This window comes from Myotis lucifugus, unplaced genomic scaffold, assembly GCF_000147115.1.
Source record: "Myotis lucifugus unplaced genomic scaffold, Myoluc2.0 scaffold_60, whole genome shotgun sequence".
Taxonomy (NCBI): Eukaryota; Metazoa; Chordata; class Mammalia; order Chiroptera; family Vespertilionidae; genus Myotis; species Myotis lucifugus.
Window position 1 is genome coordinate 3,596,389 of NW_005871108.1, and position 20,224 is coordinate 3,616,612.

Sequence of the window (20,224 nt, forward strand, 5' to 3'; positions counted from 1 at the left end):
CCGGGGGGCGGGGGCGGAGCCAACGGGGGGGCGGGGGCGGGCGCGCGGCCTAACGGCGGCGGTAGCTGCGGGTGAAGCGGCGACGCTGGGGTTGGCGAGCTTGGCGGCCACAGGTCCCGCGGCGGCGTCTGTGAAGGACCCTGGCCGCGGGCGGAGGCGGGAGGCTCGCGACGGAGGCCTTTGGCGATGGTGGGCGTCCCTGGAGCGGCCGCCTTCCAGCGTAAGTGGAACGGAAAGGCGGGCGGCTGAAGGGGGGCGTGTGAGAGGCCTGTGGTTCCAACGGGCGCGAGCTCCGAGAGGCCCCTGGCGCGAGGCCGGGGTGGGGAAACTGAGGCCCGGAGCCGGGCGGCGGATCCAAGGTCATGCGGCGGGCAGGCCCTTCCTGGGCTCCCGGGGGCCGCCTGGGCACTTCCAGCGCCATCCGGAGGGCTCGGGGCTCACGGTGAGAGCGAAACTGTGTGGACCGCGGCCTCGAAGCCCCAGGCGGGGCCGGCGTCCCTGGGACTTGCCCACGGACAAGGATTGTTTTGTTCTCCCAGCACTGGGGCCGCTAAGTCCGGCTCCTGGGGGGATGTGACACGCTCCTGATTTCGAGGGGCGCGGGGCCTGTGGTGGAGGACTCGAGGATGGTTCTTCTGAGAAGCCTGTGGAGTGCAGGCTCAGGGGTCGGACTGCCGGGGTTCACATCCCGGCGCCCCCACTTACAGTTACAGGCTGCGACCTTGGCTCTCGACGAGCCTCGCTTCTCCCATCTGTAAAATGGGGGTGTGAAGATCGTCTCCATACCCCATCCGACCCCGGTGGTTGGGTTTTGTGAAGCCAGTAGAGCGCTTGACACAGACTTGGGCACCTAACGCCAGCGTGAACACTGCCATGGTGATGGCTAATCAACCTCATCCTGGGTGAACCTTACGCCGGAAAGCCCGGAATTGGGCTGTGGTTGTAGATTTAAGATTTTATTTTGTTTTTGTTTAGTCCTGTTTTACAATCCAGTTGGTTTTCTTGCCTCCATTCCAGCATTTATCTAGTGTTCCTCCGGGAATTGTGAGATCCGTGGGTGAGGGGTGGGGTCTCTTAATAAAATAAAATTTTAATTGTTTCTCGCCAACATTTTTTTTTGAGCAGCAGGCATTTTGCATTTCATTCATTTAATATTTATTAAATAACCTGTTAAGTAAAAAGTACCATTCTTGGCCCTGAGAATATAGCAGCAAACTAGATAGATCAAACTCGGACTTTGAATTTACTAGTAGTTGGGGGTGGGAGCGCGACAAGTCCATTTTGCATGCTTTCTCTTATTTAATCCTGGTGACTTATTTATGAGTTAAGTACTTGAAAATGCCCATCTTGCAGAGGATGAAACTGAGGAACAGAAGAATCCCTACAATCTAATGTAGCCTCAAAGCCGATCTTCTTCAACACCTAAATAGGAGGCTTTACACAGCCTCTCTCTCTTTTGTGTGATACCCATTAAATGCTGGATTGAAGAAATGCAAAGTAGTTGCCCCCAGCTGATGCCTCTTCATAGTCAAGTCTGCGGTTGGAGCTTTTGATAGTTTAATTCCTTCCTCTTGGAGCTTATAACTAAGGAAAGGCAGACAGAGGTGACCTTTAGGTCTGACAAAGGTGCACCATCTCTGTAGTTGACAGAACCTTTAATCTGAACTTAAATTTTTTATGTCCAAATCTCTTTCATGCAGTTTTCAGTTTAAAATATGCCCCAAAGTACAATTTTGGATTCTATTATGTAACTAATGAGGACATAATATTTATTTATTTAAAAAAATTTTTTTTGGTGTTTCTAAGGCAATTCTATATTCCTAGGCAGTGTGCTTAGTATATTTTTTTCTTTTAATCTGGAAGCATATAGTAAGTTACATTAAAATATTGAGAGGATTTTTTTCAATGAGATTCTCATGATACAGTTAGATTCAGCATTGACCATCTGCTAAGCACCAGGCCCTGTGGTGTTGTAGGGCTTCAAAGGTGAATGAAAGAGCAGACTCTTGCCTCTAGAAGCTTACCTATAGTCTAAACATTTGGCTAATGTTTTTAACTGAAGTACTGGGCAGAGAGAATGTAGGAGCTCAGAGTCCCTAGGGGAAGTAATCTAGAGCAGTGGCCTCAAATGTTTTTAGTGTTCTCTCAGTAAATAGGGTTGAGTATTACACACACATTATGTGAATGCTTGTTTTAAATTACAATTATGGTGTTGACTGTACTCTGTATTATGTACATTTTTTTATCCTCACCTGAGGATATGTTTTGTTGTTTGTTTTTTAATTTTTATATATTTTTTATTGATTTTAGAGAGAGAGGGAGAAAGATAGGAACATCAGTGTTTGAGAAAGAAACATCAATCAGCTGCCTCCTGCAGACTCCCTACAAGGGATTGAGCCCAAAACCCTGGCATGTGCCCTGACTGGGAATCGAACTGGTGGCTTCTTGGTGCATGAGCCAACCCTAAACCACTGAACAACACAGGCCGGGTGGGAGGATGAAGATATTTTATTGATTTTTTTTAGAGAGAAGGGAAGAGAGAGAAACATTGATGTGAGAGAGACAGAATTGGTTGACTCCCATTATGTGCCCCAACCAGGATCAAACCCGAAGCCCAGGTATTTATGTGCCTTGATGGGGAATCAAACCTGAGACCTTCTGGTGATGGGGGGATGCTCCAACCAGCTGCCCAGGGCTGTATTATGTATACTTTATAATGTGCAAAAATAGACATTTTACAAAAGGCTGAGCTAAAACAAATATGGTTAGAGGTTCCAGTATTGTCCTTACATCCCCCAGGGCAGGGGTCCTCAAACTATGGCCCGCAGGCCACATGCAAATACAAATACTGTATTTGTTCCCGTTTTGTTTTTTTACTTCAAAATAAGATATGTGCAGTGTGCATAGGAATTTGTTCATAGTTGTTTTTTTTAAACTATAGTCCGGCCCTCCAACGGTCTGAGGGACAGTGAACTGGCCTCCTGTTTAAAAAGTTTGAGGGCCAGAACCGGTCTGGCTCAGTGGATAGAGCGTCAGCCTGTGGACTCAAGGGTCCCGGGTTCGATTCCGGTCAAGGGCATGTACCTTGGTTGCGGGCACATCCCCAGTGGGGGGCGTGCAGGAGGCAGCTGATCGATGTTTCTCTCTCATTGATGTTTCTGGCTCTCTATCCCTCTCCCTTCCTCTCTGTAAAAAATCAATAAAATATATTAAAGAAAAAAATAGTTTGAGGACCCCTGCCCCAGGGGGTAAATAATAGCTATGCCCTCTGCGATGGAGACCATTGGTCTTGTAGTGAGACCTTCTCAATCCTGTTTATATTCAATTCTGGAGTTGTGGCTAGGTTGAAATCTTGGGGTCTAATTCTTATTAGCTTTGAGACTTTGAGCACTTTAGTTACTTAACCTTTCTGTGCACTTTATTTTCCTCATCTATAAAATTGAGATGATGAAAATTCTAACCTCATTTGTAGTTTTACTGTGATAATTGATAATATGTATATGTTAATATAATGTATTTTGGTAGTACATGTAAAGTACTTATACTGTGTTTGACACATTATATTTTGGGCGCTGGAGTGGCTGAGGATTCAAAGCTGCTTTACAGATCTCACAGTCTAGTCCTGGCCAGATAACTCAGTTGGTTAGAGCAGCCGTTGCCAACCTTTCGGACCTCACGGACCACCAGTGGTCTGTGGACCACCAGTCGGCGGCAGTTGGGTTAGAGCATCATCCCAAGGGCACATACAAGGAGCAACCAATGAATGCATAAATAAGTGGAACAGAACAACAACCTGGTTGATGTTGCTCAGTGGTTGAACATCAACCTATGAACCTGGAGATATCTGTTAGATTCCAGTCAGGGCACATGCCCGGGGGCACCCCATCGATGATTCTCTCTCATCATTGATGTTTCTACCTCTCTCTCTCTCTCTCTCTCCCTCCCTCCCTTTCCCTCCCTCTGAAATCAATAAAAATATATTTTAAAAAATAAGTGGAATAGATTGATGTTTCTCTCTCTCTCTAAAATCAATAAATAAAAATCTAAAAATAAAAAGATTTCACAGTCTAGTGGGGGACCCTGCACAGGTACACATGGATAATAAGTGCTTTAAGTGCTTGAAGCAAAGGCTTTTGGGATTGCAGAGGAGGCATAAACTAATTGTTCCTAGAGGGTCTACATAAGGTTCAGGTAAGGAGGTGACATTTGAACCATCCTTAGGAAGCAGAAGGGCTTTTTCCAGGAGGTGGAAGGGTCGATCTTATTGGTTGAGGGTACAGTGGAAATTTGGAGGCTGATGGGGGCTTGATGAGCAGTACTCCAGATCTGGACCTGCAGGGAACCTGATTGAAATGTCTATAGTTTGTTAGTAGGATAATAGTGAGTTCTGGCTGGAGTTGTGCCTGGCAGGGGCCAGATGGCTAGAAAGCCTGTTCCAGAACTTTTCACAGTACCACAGCTCTTTTCTCTCTGGTGGCACTTACCTCATTGTGCCTTCTTAGTTATCTAGGAATATAACCCCCTAAATGTAAGTTCCTTGAGGGTTCTGATAGTATCTGCATTTTTGTGATTTTTTATTTTGCCTAGCAAGGTAAGGGAAAGTTTATAAGCATGGGGAAAGTCCTATAAATCATTGGACCTTCAAAGAATTCTGAACAATTATGAATGGGATGATAAATAACAATATTTACTAGTTAAAAACATGCTTATAAATATTTTATGGTAGATAGGCCCTGTGCATTACCATTTAAAAGGGGTGAGAGCCCTAGTCGGTTTGGCTCAGTGGATAGAGGTTCAGCCCGAGGACTGAAGGGTCTCGGGTTCAGTAGTGGTTAAGGGCACATACCTCGTTTGCAGGCTCAATCCCAGGGCCCGGTCGGGTCGGAGCATGTGTGGGAGGCAATCAGTCGAAGTGTCTCACATAGATGTTTCTCTCTCTGATCCCCTTGCTTCCACTCTCTCTAAAAATCAATGGAAAAATATCCTCAGATGAGGATTTAAAAAAAAAAAAAAAGGCAAGAAATGTCCTGTTCAGTAACTCTTTCCTTGTCTGGCACTTACCCATTAGAATAAAGAGATGTGAAAGTGCATCAGAAAGACCTCTCAGGTTGAATTAGGTGCCTTCCATTTGCTCTTCTAGATCCACTCTCCTTCCTTTCCCATCCTGTTCTTTGCCCTGGGATGCTGACTTACCTACACGGACTATTACTTCAGTGGGCTTCCTTTCCCTCTGAGGTTGTGGAATTTAATTACCTTGCTTCATTTTTATGGGTTTTGTCTTTGGCTGGCTATGTCCCTTGGTTGAAGATTGCTGTTCCACTAAAGGTGGTTCTTTCCACATGACTCGCTCCTAGGTTTGTTTGGAAAGTTCTATTTCCTTTGTTCCTTGGGCTTAGAGGTGCTCTAGTCCCAGGGTACTAGAACTGACCCTTGTGATTATCTTGTATCCTGCCTGCCCATACCTTTCTTGTTTATAGTAACCTTATTAAACCCTCCGTGAATTATCCTTAGTGGAGTATGCTATCTTTCCTGGTGGGACCACAACTAATTGAAACCTATACCTTGTTAATAGGATAACTCCTCAAACTTTCACTAAAAGCTTGCTTTTATTCTGCACATACTTTAAAGGTACTTGTTTCAGCCCATCTTATAGCAGACTTAAAGCAACAAATCAAATGGAGAGGAGAGGAGCTATCCCAGATAAGCATACTGACAATGAGAGACAGGGTCTCATTCTCTCCTATGGTCCTTACCTACTGTGCCACATTGATGTGTTTAGTCACCAACTTCCCCTCCCCTTACCATATTATTGGGTAAGAAAAACAACTGGAAAAAAGAAAAAGAAAAAGAAAAAGAATGGAGTAAGATTAAAAGTATTATAATCTGTGACTATACAATCAAGACAGGTTAAATTGCAGTTAGTAGCGTGTCAAAAAAGGCAGATATGTACACGACACAAGTGGTTTGGCATAATGGAAAAAGGATTTGGAGGCAGACTGGGCTTGAGGCCTAGTTCTCCTGGGAAGTTATTCAACCTTTGAGGCTCAGTTGTTTGTTTAAGCTATAGTTGGGGATAATTCCTGTCTGATAATTATAATGACTAATATTAAATGTTTATTTTGGGCCAGATACCATGCCAAGTATTATACTCACTGTGCCTTTTAATTCTTCACTCTTTTAGTTAGGTATAAATCCTTATTTTACAAATTAGGAAATTGATTCAGATGTCATAGAGCTAATAAATAAACAAGCCTAGATTAAAATCTAGATTGTTCTGACTACAGAGCCCGAGCTCTTAACATTAAGGTAGCTCTTATTTAAAATGGTTACCCCTGGCTGGATGCTTTGTCCTATGCACACCAAGAAAAGAAAAAAAAAAGGTGGCCGGTTTGATTCCCAGTCAGGGCACATAATTAGGTTGCAGGTTCAATTCCCAGTCGGGGCCCCTCCCTTCTTCCCTCTTTCTCTAAAAATGAAATGAAATGAAGAAATGAAATAATGAAATGAAATAAATGAAATGAAATGTGTTGGGCCATCAGTAAATGGGAAAATCCAGTCCTCATTCCTATACTGTGTCACTATGAAGTTCCTACATTTTATTTTTGTTGTTCTTTTTTTTTTTAAGTTTCTACATTTTAAAGGTCACTTAAGTTATAAAAATACGGTGTTTATAAGGTGGAGAAAAACAGTGCTTATAGATATCTATACATTACTGCATTACAGAACTTTACTGTCTGTTTTTTCCCTTTTGGGGAAGGATATTCAGAATCTGTTGCCTCATGTCTTATTCATCCCATCCTCACCCCCCACCTCCCACATCTACCCTGTGGTAGAGTTGAGTGAAATGAGCTAAAGGCTTTGAGAGTAATATTGTTACAAAACCTTAATTACTTAATTACCTGCTATCTGCATATTAATTTAGAATTGACATTTTAGTGAGTTCTTGTGTAGAATTGGGCATAAGTTTTACTATTAGGAACAAAGTTATCCTTTGAGGGTTTTTTAAAAAATTAAAAAAAATTTTTTTTCTTACATTTATTGGAGTGACATTGGTCATCATGAACATATAGGTTTCAGGTGTGGGTTTCTATGTTACAAGATCTGTATATTCACCTGTACCCACCACCCAAAGTCAAACTTCTCCTATCATCATATATTAGGATCCTCTTCTCCCCACCCCCTTCCCTCTGCCTTTGATGTTGTTTTGAAGGTTTTTTACTTTGCTTATTTTGAGAATTGAGACTTACTAAATGGAATCATGTTTTAGACACTTGTAATGTTTTTTGGTCTTTGTCTTTTACTTTATTATTATTATTTTAAACGTTTTTATTGATTTCAGAGAGGAAGGAAGAAGGAGAGAGAGAGAGAGAGAGAGAGAGAGAGAAACATCAATGATGAGAGAGTATTATTGATTGTCTGCCTCCTACATGTCCCCTACTGGGGATCGAGTCCGGAAGCTGGGCATGTGCCCTTTACTGGAATCGAACCTGGGACCCCTCAGTCCGCAGGCCGATGCTCTATCCACTGATCCAAACCAGCTAGAGCTGTCTTTTACTTTAGAATACATTTATGCTGGTTTGAAACTGATTGGCTTTCCTACATAGCAAAGATTCTAAAAATAAGCAGAGACTGACTTTAAGCTTGTTCTTGAGGATTAAGCCTGTTGTGTATGGTATGCAAATCTAGACTTTATGATCAGTTATTGAATGTAATGAATACTTTTAGGCAGGGAGGATCATTTAAATGAATACAATGACTGAATGCAGCACTAGGATAAAGATGAGTTAATACACTAAGCTTATACCTTTTCAGGATAAGGAAAAAATAGGAGAAAAGAGATGGGGAAGAAAGATTTCTCGCCTGCCAGTTTTATCCTTATTCCTTAGTTTTAGAGTATTGTTTTGAACCTCATATTACAGAAAGCAATTACTCAATTGTAAAGATTTACTTCAAATTCCTGAAAGTTTGAAAGTTAACGAGGGAGAATCTTTCCCCTGGTTATTGTTTAAGCTGTGGTAAGAATACCAAGAGGGGTCTCACTAGCGCTGTACTGACTGGCCCCATATCATATGCAATATGAGCTAGTGTAAGTACATGTGACTGAGCCTGTCTCTGGGTTTTATTATAGTTGGTTAAGTAGCTTTTTGCCTCTGTCTCTGGTTTCTGTCTCTGGCCCATTGAAGGCCTTGAGGCTATCTGGAATTATAGGGGCTGGGACACCATAAATTAAACTTGTGAACTGAATCTATTGCAGATATGTCAACTGAATCTGGCTTTTAAGTCCAGTTGAATTCTTTAAAAAAAGTCTTTGCTATATTTTCTGCCGGGTGCTTTTCACATATGTCATTTCATATAATTCTTAGAACAACCATGGGAGGAAGTTAGTATCTCTGTTTTACAGATGAGGAAATAAAACTCAGAGAATTAAATAAATTGCCCATGGTCACGCAATTAATCAGTAGCAGATGCACTGTTTAAACTTAGTTCAATCTGGTGTTGAGTTCATTCATTATACATTGAGATCTGAGTCCAGAACCCACTATTTTTTAACTCTCTATCACATGGTTCCTTCTTTTTACTAACTAAACAAGAGATTTTTAGATCTATGTTCAAGAGGATCCCAGAACTCCCTGAAGATACTTGATTTTCCATCTTTGACAACTTTCCCTAACATCTTTTTTAAAAATATGTTTTTATTGATATTTTGAGTGAGAGAGGAAGGGAGAGGGATAGAAAGATAGAAACATTGATGAGAAACATCGATCAGCTGCTACCTCTTCCATGCTCCCTACCGGGGATTGAGCCTGCAACCTGGGCATGTGTCCTGAGGGAATCCAACCAGCAACCACTGAGCCACACCAGCTGGGCTCTAACATCTTATTAAAATATGTCCTATGGCCCTGGCCAATGTGGCTCTGTTGGGCATTGTCCCATGCACCAAAATGTTGATTTGGTCAGGGCACATGCCTAGGTTGCTGGCTTGATCCCGGTAGGGGGCATGCAGGAGGTAGCCAATCAATGGTATGCTCTCACATTGATGTTTCTCTCTCTCTCCCCCTCTCCCTCTCTAACAATTAATAACAAAATCTTTAAAAAGCCCTGTCCAGCTTCATTCAGTGGTCAGAGCGTGGCCCTCAGACTGAAGGGTCACAGGTTTGATTTCCTGTCAGATGCACATACCTCAGTTGCAAGTTTGATCCCTGGCCGGTCAGGGCACATGCAGGAGGCAACCAATCTATGTGTCTCCCTCACATAGATAGAGAAACATCTATCTCGTCCCCTCCCCCCTCCCCCTCTCCTCTCCCTTTCCCTCCCCCTCCCCCTCCCCTCTCCCTTTCCCTCCCCTCCCTCTTCCCCCTTCCCCCTCCCTCCCTTCCACTCTGTCTGAAAATCAATGGAAATACAGTAATATCCTTGGTGAGGATTAAAAAAAAAATCTTTAAAAAAAAGTCCTGCCCTAGCTGGTTTGGCTGAGTGTCGGCCTTCGGACTAAAGCAGTGGTTCTCAACCTGTGGGTCGCAACCCCTTTGGGGGTCGAACAACCCTTTCACAGGGGTCGCCTAAGATCATCGGAAAACACATATATAATTACATATTGTTTTGTGATTAATCACTATGCTTTAATTATGTTCAATTTGTAACAATGAAAATACATCCTGCATATCAGATATTTACATTACGATTCATAACAATAGCAAAATTACACTTATGAAGTAGCAACGAAAATAATTTTATGGTTGGGGGTCACCACAACATGAGGAACTGTATTAAAGGGTCGCGGCATTAGGAAGGTTGAGAACCACTGGACTAAAGGGACTGGAGGGTCTCTGGTAGTTGCAGGCTTGATCCCGTGAGGCGGGAGGCAACCAATCATGTGTCTCACATCTATCTCTCTGTCTCTGCCCCTCCCTTCCACTCTCTCTAAAAATCAATGGAGAAAGTGCCCTCGGGTGAGGATTAACAACAACAAAAAGTCTAGGAATGGGGATGTGATTTTTAGGTCTTGGTCTTGTTCAGGGGTATCCTGAATTGGTCTTAGAGATGAATTAAAAAAAAAAAAAAGGTAGAAACTCTTCAGAGCCTTTACTAATGCATCCTGTATTTACTGATCTTAGCAGTGAAGCAGATAGATGATGGCAATAAACATCGAAAGCCTAGGAAATGTCCATGCTAATTTTGCTTGGCCTTGTGAGGAACTGTCAAATATGGATCATCAAGTATAGTATATGGACTATGCAGTGAACCTTTCACTTTGTGGCTCTTCAAATTTGATTCTACCCCTCTATTTTGTATTGCTTTAATTAAATGCAGAAATCAAAGTAAAATTTAGACTGACCCAGGGCTAGCTATCTTTTTGTCTGAATTTATAGCTTTGGAGTTGGCTAGATTTTTCAATTAGCTGATGGTGACAAATATGTAATCTGACTTCTCCAGCAGCTCAAGTGAAATGTTAATACCAGGCATTGCATAGCTCCCTTGACACACTACTTTGACCTTTTCCTCTCTTACAAATGTTTCCCTTATTCTTTTGTTAACTTAGCCATCTCCATGCAGACATCCTGCCTGCTTTTAATTTTTTGGAGCCACATGCGAAGTCTTTCCAACAGCACAGATGTATTTTTTACCTTATATCCCTAGAGCTACACTAATCATGCCATTTCCTCTAAGTTACATAGTAGTTTTTAGCTAGTTTACTGTCCCCTTACACTACCTTTTCCTCCCAACCCTCTCAATAAAAGCTAAAATACTACAGACATTTTCCTCCACCAAAAATATGCCAGGTTTTTTTGTTTTGTTGACCTTAATATTAAGAAAGTGGTTGTCTTTCATTTTGTTTTCCTCTGGAGAAGTGGAGCCAAGAGGAGGATGCAGGCAGAAAGCAAGTCCTCTTTATGACTGAGATTAAAGGTAGACATGGTTTAGGAGAGGGAAGTTCTGAGTGGTAATGGAGAAGTAGGGGAAGAGGCAACTATTCCTCTGGCATTCATTCTTCTCCAGCAGTCCAGAGGTGCTTAGAGCTCAGCAGCTCTAGTTCTCATAAGCTCCCCTTTAATCTTCCCTTGGTGGGTTGGTCTGGCCAAGTAGTTTAAACTATACTCTTAATCTCTTCTTAAATATATTACCAATACCATAAGCTGCTTTAGGAAAACAAATATATGCTAGGATTGTGATCTGCAGTATAAAAAATACTTTTTATACTCCTTTTTCTTTAAACTTTGTATTTTGACATTTCAAACTTAAGAAAAAGTTGCAAGAGTAGTGTTAAAATTCTTGTATGCCATTCTCTTTGAGTTCCTAAATGTCAACATTTTACTATATTTTATATATTCTTCTTAAAATTTTTTATTGATTGATGAGAGAGAGAGAGAGAGAGAGAGAGAGAGGGAAAGAGGGGGAGGGAGAAAGAGAAACATTGATTTGTTGTTTCATTGGTTGATTCTTGTATGTACCATGACCGGGGATCAAACCCACAACCTTGGCTTATCAGGAGTATCCAACTGAGCTACCTGGCCAGGGTTTTATATTCTTTTTCTCTTTATATAAGTACTAGAGGCCCAGGGCATGAAAATCGTGCACAAGTATGGTCCCTAGGCCTGGCTTGCGATCAGGGCCATCTTCCCCCACTGCCAGCAGCCGGCCCTGCCCCCCCCCCCCCCCCCCCCCCCACCCCTGATTCCTCGTTTGCCATCAGGCTTATCGGAGCCTGCTGGCCGGGAGGAGAGACCAACAGGTTGGCCGTTCTGCCTGCTCACCAGCCCCACCCCACCACGGGTTGCCCTCTGTGTGTGGGGCGACTGGCGGGGTGGGGGCCTTGGCCTGGTGTTGCCCGCGTCCCCCACCACCCACCTCCAGTTCCTTGTTTGCCATCGGGCAGTCGGAACCTGCAAGCCGGGGGGAGGGACCAAGAGATCGGCCATTCTGTCCGCTCGCCGGCCCCACCCCCACCGCCACCACCCTCGGTTCCCCGTTTGCCAGTGGGCAATGGGAGCCTGCTAGCCAGGGGAAGGTACCCAAGAGGTGGTCAATGCACCTCATAGTGACTGGTCAAGCAGTCGCTCTGGTCGTTCCGCCTTTAGGGTCAATTTGCATATTACCCTTTTATTATATAGGATATTATTTTTTAAAAATATTGTTGAGTAAGTTACAGATGTGCTACCTCTTTACTCTAAATAACATAGTGTTTATTTCCAATAAACTAGAACATTCTCTTATGTACTTAAAATATACTTATCAAAATTAGGAAATACAGCTTTGATACAATATTTCTAATATCCAAACCTTACTCAAGTTTAGCCATTTGTTCCAATAATTGTTTTATAGGAAAATATTTTTTTCTTGTCTAGTGGCCAGTCCAGGAACACATTGTATTTAATTGTCCTGTCTCTAGTCTCCTTCACTTTGGGAGAATATAGTTCAGTATTATCTTTCATAACCTTCACTTTTTTGAATGGTATAGGTCAGTGGTTGGCAAACTGCGGCCCCTTGAGTGTGGCTCTTCCACAAAATACCATGTGCGGGCGAGCACGTACAGTGCGATTGAAACTTCGTGGCCACACTCAAGGGGCCAAAGAGCTGCATGTGGCTCGCAAGCCGCAGTTTGCCGACCACTGGTATAGGTCATTTATTTTGTAGAATGCCCCTCAATTTGAATTTGTCTTCTTTTTTTTTGGAAAAAATTTTTTGAATTTGTCTTATTTATGAATAGATTCACATTATACATTTTGGAAGGAATATCACAAAGTGATGTATTGTTCTCAGTGCTTCATATCAGGAGGCCCATGGTATCCATTTGTTCAGTACTGATGATGTTAATGTTGATCACTTGTTTAATGCAGCTATTTTCAGTTGGTGTGCCCCAAGAGGCACATTGGTGTGCTGCAAGAATTTTTAAAACATACAGTACCTGACTGTTTAGCCAGAGGCACTCACCTCTTTCCCATAGATCAGCGGTTCTCAACCTGTGGGTTGCGACCCCTTTGGCGGTCGAACGACTCTTTCACAGGGTCACCTAAGACCATCCTGCGTATCAGATATTTACATTACAATTCATAACAGTAGCAACATTACAGTTATGAAGTAGCAATGAAAATAATTTTATGGTTGAGTCACAACATGAGGAACTGTATTTAAAGGGCCAGAAGGTTGAGAACCACTGCCATAGATTGTCAGATGGAAAAATGACAACAGCCAACACAACAATAGCCATCCAGTGCGAATGAATCAAAATTATACCTATTTTTTGGTGTGCTGCAAAATTTGAGTAATTAGTTTATATGTGCCATGAGATGAAAAAGGTTGAAAAAGAGCCGGTTTAAGGTGATGTCTGCCAGATTTCTCCATTATAGGGTTATTATTTTTAACTTTTTAATTAGTAAAAATTTTGTGGGGGGATGCTGAGCCCATATAAATATCTTGTTTCCCTCCAATTTTTATCCACTAATTTTAGCATATATTAATGATATTTTCATGAGTTAATTATGATAGTCATAGTATGATTTTCTGTTTTTGTCATTTCTTACAAATCATTCTGCAGAGCATTTGATTAACTTTATTTATATGCAGGGTGGGGCAAAAGTAGGTTTACAGTTGTGAGTACATGAAACATTCTTGTATTATTTACTAGAGGCCCGGTGCATGGATTCATGCACATGGAAAGGAAATTAATTAGAAGGTGGCCAGCAGGGTGAGACTGGGCTGGACATGCCCTGGAGCCAATCTTCCGTGGTCCCTCCCCAGCCGGCCGCACCTGGGGTAGCACCGGGGTTCGAAGGGCATCTGCAGAGTGAGCGGGGTCTCTCTGGAAGGTGGGGTCCTTTGGCCTGGCCTGCAGGGATCAGGCTGAAACTGGCAGTCTGACATCCCCCTAGGGGTCCTGGAGTGCAAGAGGGCACTCTGCAAAGTTGCTGTTGCTCTACAGCTCCTGTGTTGAGCGTTGGCCCCCTAGTGGTCAGTGCACGTCATACCTACCGGCCGGTTGGCTGGTCGCTTAGCCTTTTATATATATAGATTGTATTTTTCATATGAACAACTGTTGTGAGTACACGAAACACTGTTTTTGTATTATTATTTATTGTATTTTTCATATGAACAACTGTACTTTTGCCTCACCCCTGTATGTTTTTAAAACTTAAGCAATACAGGTAAAGTAAAAATCCCCTGCCTAGTCTAAATGAAATCATTCCTTTAACAATTGTATTGTGCTGCTGTTAGATGCAGAGACTGTGCTAAGTGCCTTGGGGCTGGTAAGGTGGGTAAGCTTTAGTCCTAGTTCTCAAAGGTGTTCCAATTTATCTTTCCTTCTGTGTCCTAACACTTTGTCAGTTGCTCTTCTAATGAAAGCCTTGACAACTGGGTTTAATTAATGCTTTGGGGGCCAGTTGTATTGGGAAGCAGAGATTCCTCCAATCCATGAGGCAGAGGATTTCTTAGGAAGGAGCTCGGATGCCAAACATGACTCAGAGCCCCTGAGCACCTACCTGCAGCTGTGGGCATCAACACTTTGCTTGCGGTGAGTTTTCTTAAGGTCTCTAAATAGTACATGCTGATTTAGTGGCTGTTGAAGTCTGAGGAATGATGTGGTAAATGAGGAGAGTTTCCATAAAAACCATAATTATTAAATAGTGATTCGAAATCCTAAAATCAATTCCTGATCATCTTTATGTGAATGCCCCCTTTTTTTTGCAGTATTATTTTAATTCATTTGCCATATCAGCCTCTTAGCTTTCTTTACTAAGGTAGTGAGTTCAATAAATCATTTATGTGAGGGGCCTAATATTTGTATTCTCCTGGAAAGACAGACAGGCAGCTGATTATACTAGAACAGCCGTGGGCAAACTACGGCCCGCGGGCCGGATCCGGCCCGTTTGAAATGAATAAAACCAAAAAAAAAAAAAAGACCGTACCCTTTTATGTAATGATGTTTACTTTGAATTTATATTAGTTCACACAAACACTCCATCCATGCTTTTGTTCCGGCCCTCCGGTCCAGTTTAAGAACCCATTGTGGCCCTCGAGTCAAAAAGTTTGCCCACCCCTGTACTAGAAGGTAGACTATAAGAAATTATCATTACAGTGACTCAAGATAATTGATTTTCTAAGATACTCTTGACTTCAAATACTCATTTACTTTTACAAATATTTTTTGAGCCCTTAGTCCCAGATGCTGAGGGAAATAAAGAGAGTCTAAGGCCCTGGAGAAGTTTAGAAGTAGTCCAGTAGTGGAGAGAGACAGATTGATTGAATTTCAGTACTAAATGGTAAGCAGTGATAATAGCATGATAAGAACCACTCAGGATAGCCATTTGACCTAATTTGTGGGCATGCATGTGTGGCTGTGTTTCAAAAAAGACTTTTTAGAGAAATGATACCTGTCTTGATCCAAATCTGTTTCTTCCTTTCAACAAATTTTTTAAAATTAATTTTTGGACTGACAATGGATTTACATAATTCAACATTTAAAAGGTAAAATAACAGGTTCCCTCACCTCTGTGCTCCAGTCACTCTTCCCCTCCTTGGAGGCAACTAGCATTATCAGTTTCTTCTGTGTCCTCTTTTCAGATATATTCCTGTAGGCCATATAATATCATACATAAAAACTTCCTCATTTTACATTGTACTAGTATATCACTGTATGGTTGCACAGTATTTTTTTCTATAGTCCACTGCTGATGGACATTTTCATGCCAATTTTGGCTGTTACAATGTTGCATAATTTTGTAAAAATATGTTACTTCATAAAACTGTAGAATAAATTCCTAGAAGTAAAAGCGCTGAGGCAAAGAGTACTATCATGTAATTTTGATAGATTTTGCCAAAATACTCTCGAGATGGTATCAGTTTTTGTACTTCTACCAGCAAAGCATGTAAGGCAAGTTGGAGAATGGGGGAAGTTAAGACTGGACCAGGTTTGCAGGGGACTAAAAGTATTATGTTATTGGAGTATAAGGTACTAGGTAAGGAATGGCAGGAGCTGAGACTAGAGGAGCAGGCAGGGGCCAGGTTTTTGTTTTTTGTTTTTTTAATTGATTTTTTACAGAGAAGAAGGGAGAGAGATAGAGAGTTAGAAACATCGATGAGAGAGAAACATCCATCAGCTGCCTCCTGCACATCCCCCACTGGAGATGTGCTCGCAACCAAGGTACATGCCCTTGACCGGAATCGAATCTGGGACCTTTCAGTCCGCAGGCCAATGCTCTATCCACTGAGCCAAACCAGTCAGGGTAGGGGCCAGGTTTTTATGCTGGATTTTATTCCTTAACTAATGAGAGCAAAAGAAAGAATGAGGGAATAACATATTTAAGATTATATACTAAGTAGAGCACTTGATGACCCATGAAGATGGATTTGAAGGGGCAAGACTGGAAGCAGTAAAATAATTAGATTAATGTAGTAGTCTTGTCAGACCATGAGTCTCAATTTTGGGTTTGGAAACTATCCCTTGTGACTAAAAGGGATACAGTGTGCTAAGGAAGATAGAGATAAATTTAAGAGAAAGAGCATATCTCATCAAAATTAGTAAGAAAGGCTTCATTGAATAATCAGTTGCATTTTGATGGATGGTTAGATCTCAGATTGGTGCTTATGCAGAAATGGGATAAAGGAAATAATTTTTGGGTTCTGATATGATAATGGAATAAACTAGAGTGGGCAAACTTTTTCTATGAAGGGTAAATATTTTAGGCTTTTTGGAATGCATATAGTCTATCATGTATTCTCTTTTGTTTTTTCCCCTTCAACCCTTCAAAAATGTAAAAACTGCCCTTACTGGTTTGGCTCAGTGGACAGAGCATTGGCCTGCGGACTGAAGGGTCCCAGGTTCGATTCCGGTCAAGGGCATGTACCTTGGTTTCGGGCACATCCCTAGTAGGAGGTGTGCAGGAGGCAGCTGATAGATGTTTCTCTCTCATCGATGTTTCTAACTCTCTATCCCTCTCCCTTCCACTCTGTAAAAAATCAATAAAATATATATTTTTTTTAATGTAAAAACTGTTAACCACAATTCTTAATTGAAACAGGCGTTTAACTGGGTTTGCATGGCGGGAGTAAGTGGTGAGGTGGGGATGGCGTTAGTTGCTGACTCTTGGAATAAGCCAAGGCATCCAGACTGGAAGGGGCAGGATATATTTAGTGAGTAAAACAGTACAGTAGTCCCTCTTAGTTCAAGGTTTGGTGTTTTGTGATTTTAATTTCTCACGGGCAACTGTTGTCTAAATATATTAAATGGAAAATTCCAAAAATAATCAATTCATTAGTTAAATTTCATGCCATTCTGAGTAATGTGAAATCTTGCACTGTCCTGCTCGGTCCACCCATTGTGAATCATCCCTTTGTCTAGCATATCCATGTTGTATACACTACCTGCCCTTTAGTCACTTAATAGCCCTCTAAGTTATCAGATTAGCTGTTGAGGTATCTCAGTACTTGTTTTTTTTTGTTTGTTTGTTTTTTTATAGCAAACCGCATGGCAACTTTACTTATTTATTTTTTTAAAATTAAATCTTTATTGTTCAGATTATTACAGTTGTTCCTCTTTTTCCCCCCATAGCTCTCGTAAACCCAGTTCCCACCCCACCCTCTGCCCTTACCCCTCCCACTGTCCTCATCCATAGGTGTACAATTTTTGTCCAGTCTCTTCCTGCACCCCCACACCCCTTTCCCCCCAAGAATTGTCAGTCCACTCCCTTTCTATGCCCCTGGTTCTATTATATTCACCAGTTTACTCTGTTCATCAGATTTTTTATTCACTTGATTTTTAGATTCACTTGTTGATAGATATGTATTTGCTGTTCATAATTTTTATCTTTACCCTTTTCTTCTTCCTCTTCTTAAAGAATGCCTTTCAGTATTTCATATAATACTGGTTTAGTGGTGATGAACTCCTTTAGCTTTTTCTTATCTGTGAAGCTCTTTATCTGACCTTCAATTTTGAATGATAGCTTTGCTGGATAAAGTAATCTTGGTTGTAGGTTCTTGCTATTCATCACTTTGAATATTTCTTGCCACTCCCTTCTGGCCTGCATAGTTTCTGTTGAGAAATCAGCTGAGAGTCGTATGGGTACTCCCTTGTAGGTAACTAACTGTTTTTCTCTTGCTGCTTTTAAGATTCTCTCTTTGTCTTTTGCTCTTGGCATTTTAATGATGATGTGTCTTGGTGTGGTCCTCTTTGGATTCCTTTTGTTTGGGGTTCTCTGTGCATCCTGGACTTGTAAGTCTATTTCTGTCACCAGGTAGGGGAAGTTTTCTGTCATTATTTCTTCAAATAGGTTTTCAATATCTTGTTCTCTCTCTCCTTCTGGCACCCCTATAATTCGGATGTAGGTGCGCTTGAAGTTGTCCCAGGGGCTCCTTACACTATCTTCATATTTTTGGATTCTTTTTTCTTTTTGCTTTTCTGGTTGGGTATTTTTTGCTTCTTCGTATTTCAAATCTTTGACTTGATTCTTGGGATCCTCTTGTCTGCTGTTGGATCTCTGTATAATATTCTTTATTTCAGTCAGTGTATGCTTAATTTCTAGTTGGTCTTTTTTCATATCCTCCAGGGTCTCACTAAATTTATCGGCGGTTTCTAGAAAATTCTTGAAAAACCTTATAACCGTGGTTTTGAACTCTATATCCAGTAGTTTGCTTTCCTCCATTTCTGTCCTTTGTGACCTTTTTCTTTGTCTCCGCATTTTTTAAAATTAAATCTTTATTGTTCAGATTATTACAGTTGTTCCTCTTTTTTCCCCCCATAGCTCCCCTCCACCTGGTTCTCACCCTCAGCCCTCCCGGTGCACCCTATGTGGACTTTGTGCACAGTCTTGTTGTAGTTAAGTCTTGATTGTTGTAGGTATCACTGGGAGGAATTGACCTCCAGGCCAATTGGCTGTGAGAGTCAGCTGTGTCTGCAGTGGGAGAACTTCTGTGCTGAAGACACCCTTATGAGGCAAGACTTGCTTCAGTGGGGCTTTGGTGCTCACTGAGTCTGCCCCCTGAGTGTGTCCCTTATGGATCTGAGGAGTTGTAATTGGATGGTCCCACTCTGACCACTGGGTACACTGGCTCTTGGATCTAAGGAGGTGCTAATTTAGCCTCTCCCTGAGGCTACCCAGCAGGAGCTACGAAGAGATCTGCAGATTCCCCTTCCTTGTTTGGGGTTTGGAGGTGCCCAGATGAGGCCCAGCTGTGAAGAAATGCAAGCTGCTGTGGGGCCTTGGGCCTTCTCTTGGAAGTTCTGGGTCTGTCTGGCCCAGCTGCAGTCTGTTAGGTAATTTTCAGATTGCAAAGGGCCAGAGCATTCTTATGCAAAAGCCTCTGCCGCAGCTTGGGTGGGGCGGGGTCTCAGGGAATCAACAGGGCAGAGCAAGCAGCTATGGCTGATCCTCAGCCCTGCCCTAAGAGGCCCTGCGTCTCAGTGTCCCGGTAATCGCTGCAAGCACCCCCGAGAGAAAGCCGCTCTTGAGTTCCGAGTTCTGCCTGCTGCCAGACAGTCCAGTCTCTCCCTGTATCAGTCTGGGTCCCCAGAGACTCACCCGGAACTGGAGTTCAGAGCAGTCGGGGGCTTGTGACTCCCTCCCAATTCAAAAAGACAGCCACGTCCTCAGTTGCCAGCCCCTGCCGCGTGCGCCTCCGTACCTCTGCACTTCCGCACCTCCTCTGAGTCTCAGTGTGCTTTTCTCTTTCCTTCTAGTTGTAGAATTTCCACTCAGCCAGTCTTCCTGTAGTTCTGGATGATGTCCGTTTTGTCTTTTAGTTGTGTTTTTGAAGTTGTTGTGGGAGGCAGCGATTTCCAGTGTGTACCTATGCCGCCATCTTGGTTTCTCCCCAGTATCTCAGTACTTGCGTTCAGTAACCCTTATAGTGGCTGAATGCTAGGCCACAATGCCTAGACCACAATGCCTATGTCATTTACCTCACTTCATCTTATCTTGTAGGCATTGTATTATCTCACATCATCATAACAACTCAGCCTACCAGATGAGTTCAGTACAATAAAATACTTTAAAAAGAGAGACCACATTCACATAACTCTTATTGCAAGATATTATTTCAGTTGTTCTATTATATGGTTAGTTATTATTAATCTCTTACTGTGCCTAATATATAAATTAAACTTTATCATAGGTATGTAGGTATAGGAAAAAACATAGTATACATATGGTTTAGTACTATCCACGGTTTCAGGAATCCATGGGGGGAGCTGTCTTGGAATGGATCACTCTCAGATAAGACAGGGGGTTGGGGG

At 42.2% G+C, this 20,224-nt stretch overlaps 1 protein-coding gene across 3 annotated transcripts in view; it reads left to right on the plus strand.

The window, feature by feature from the left end:
* Positions 1 to 55: 55 nt before the first annotated feature.
* CBFA2T2 (CBFA2/RUNX1 translocation partner 2) overlaps positions 56 to 20,224 on the plus strand; it is a 149,191-nt gene continuing 129,022 nt past the window's right edge. For all 3 annotated transcript variants that reach the window (XM_006089410.3, XM_014456473.2, XM_023754377.1), the window contains exon 1: positions 56 to 220. In XM_006089410.3, coding sequence (XP_006089472.1) covers positions 187 to 220 — 34 coding nt within the window. In that variant the 5' untranslated portion in view covers positions 56 to 186. The remainder of the gene's footprint in view (positions 221 to 20,224) is intronic.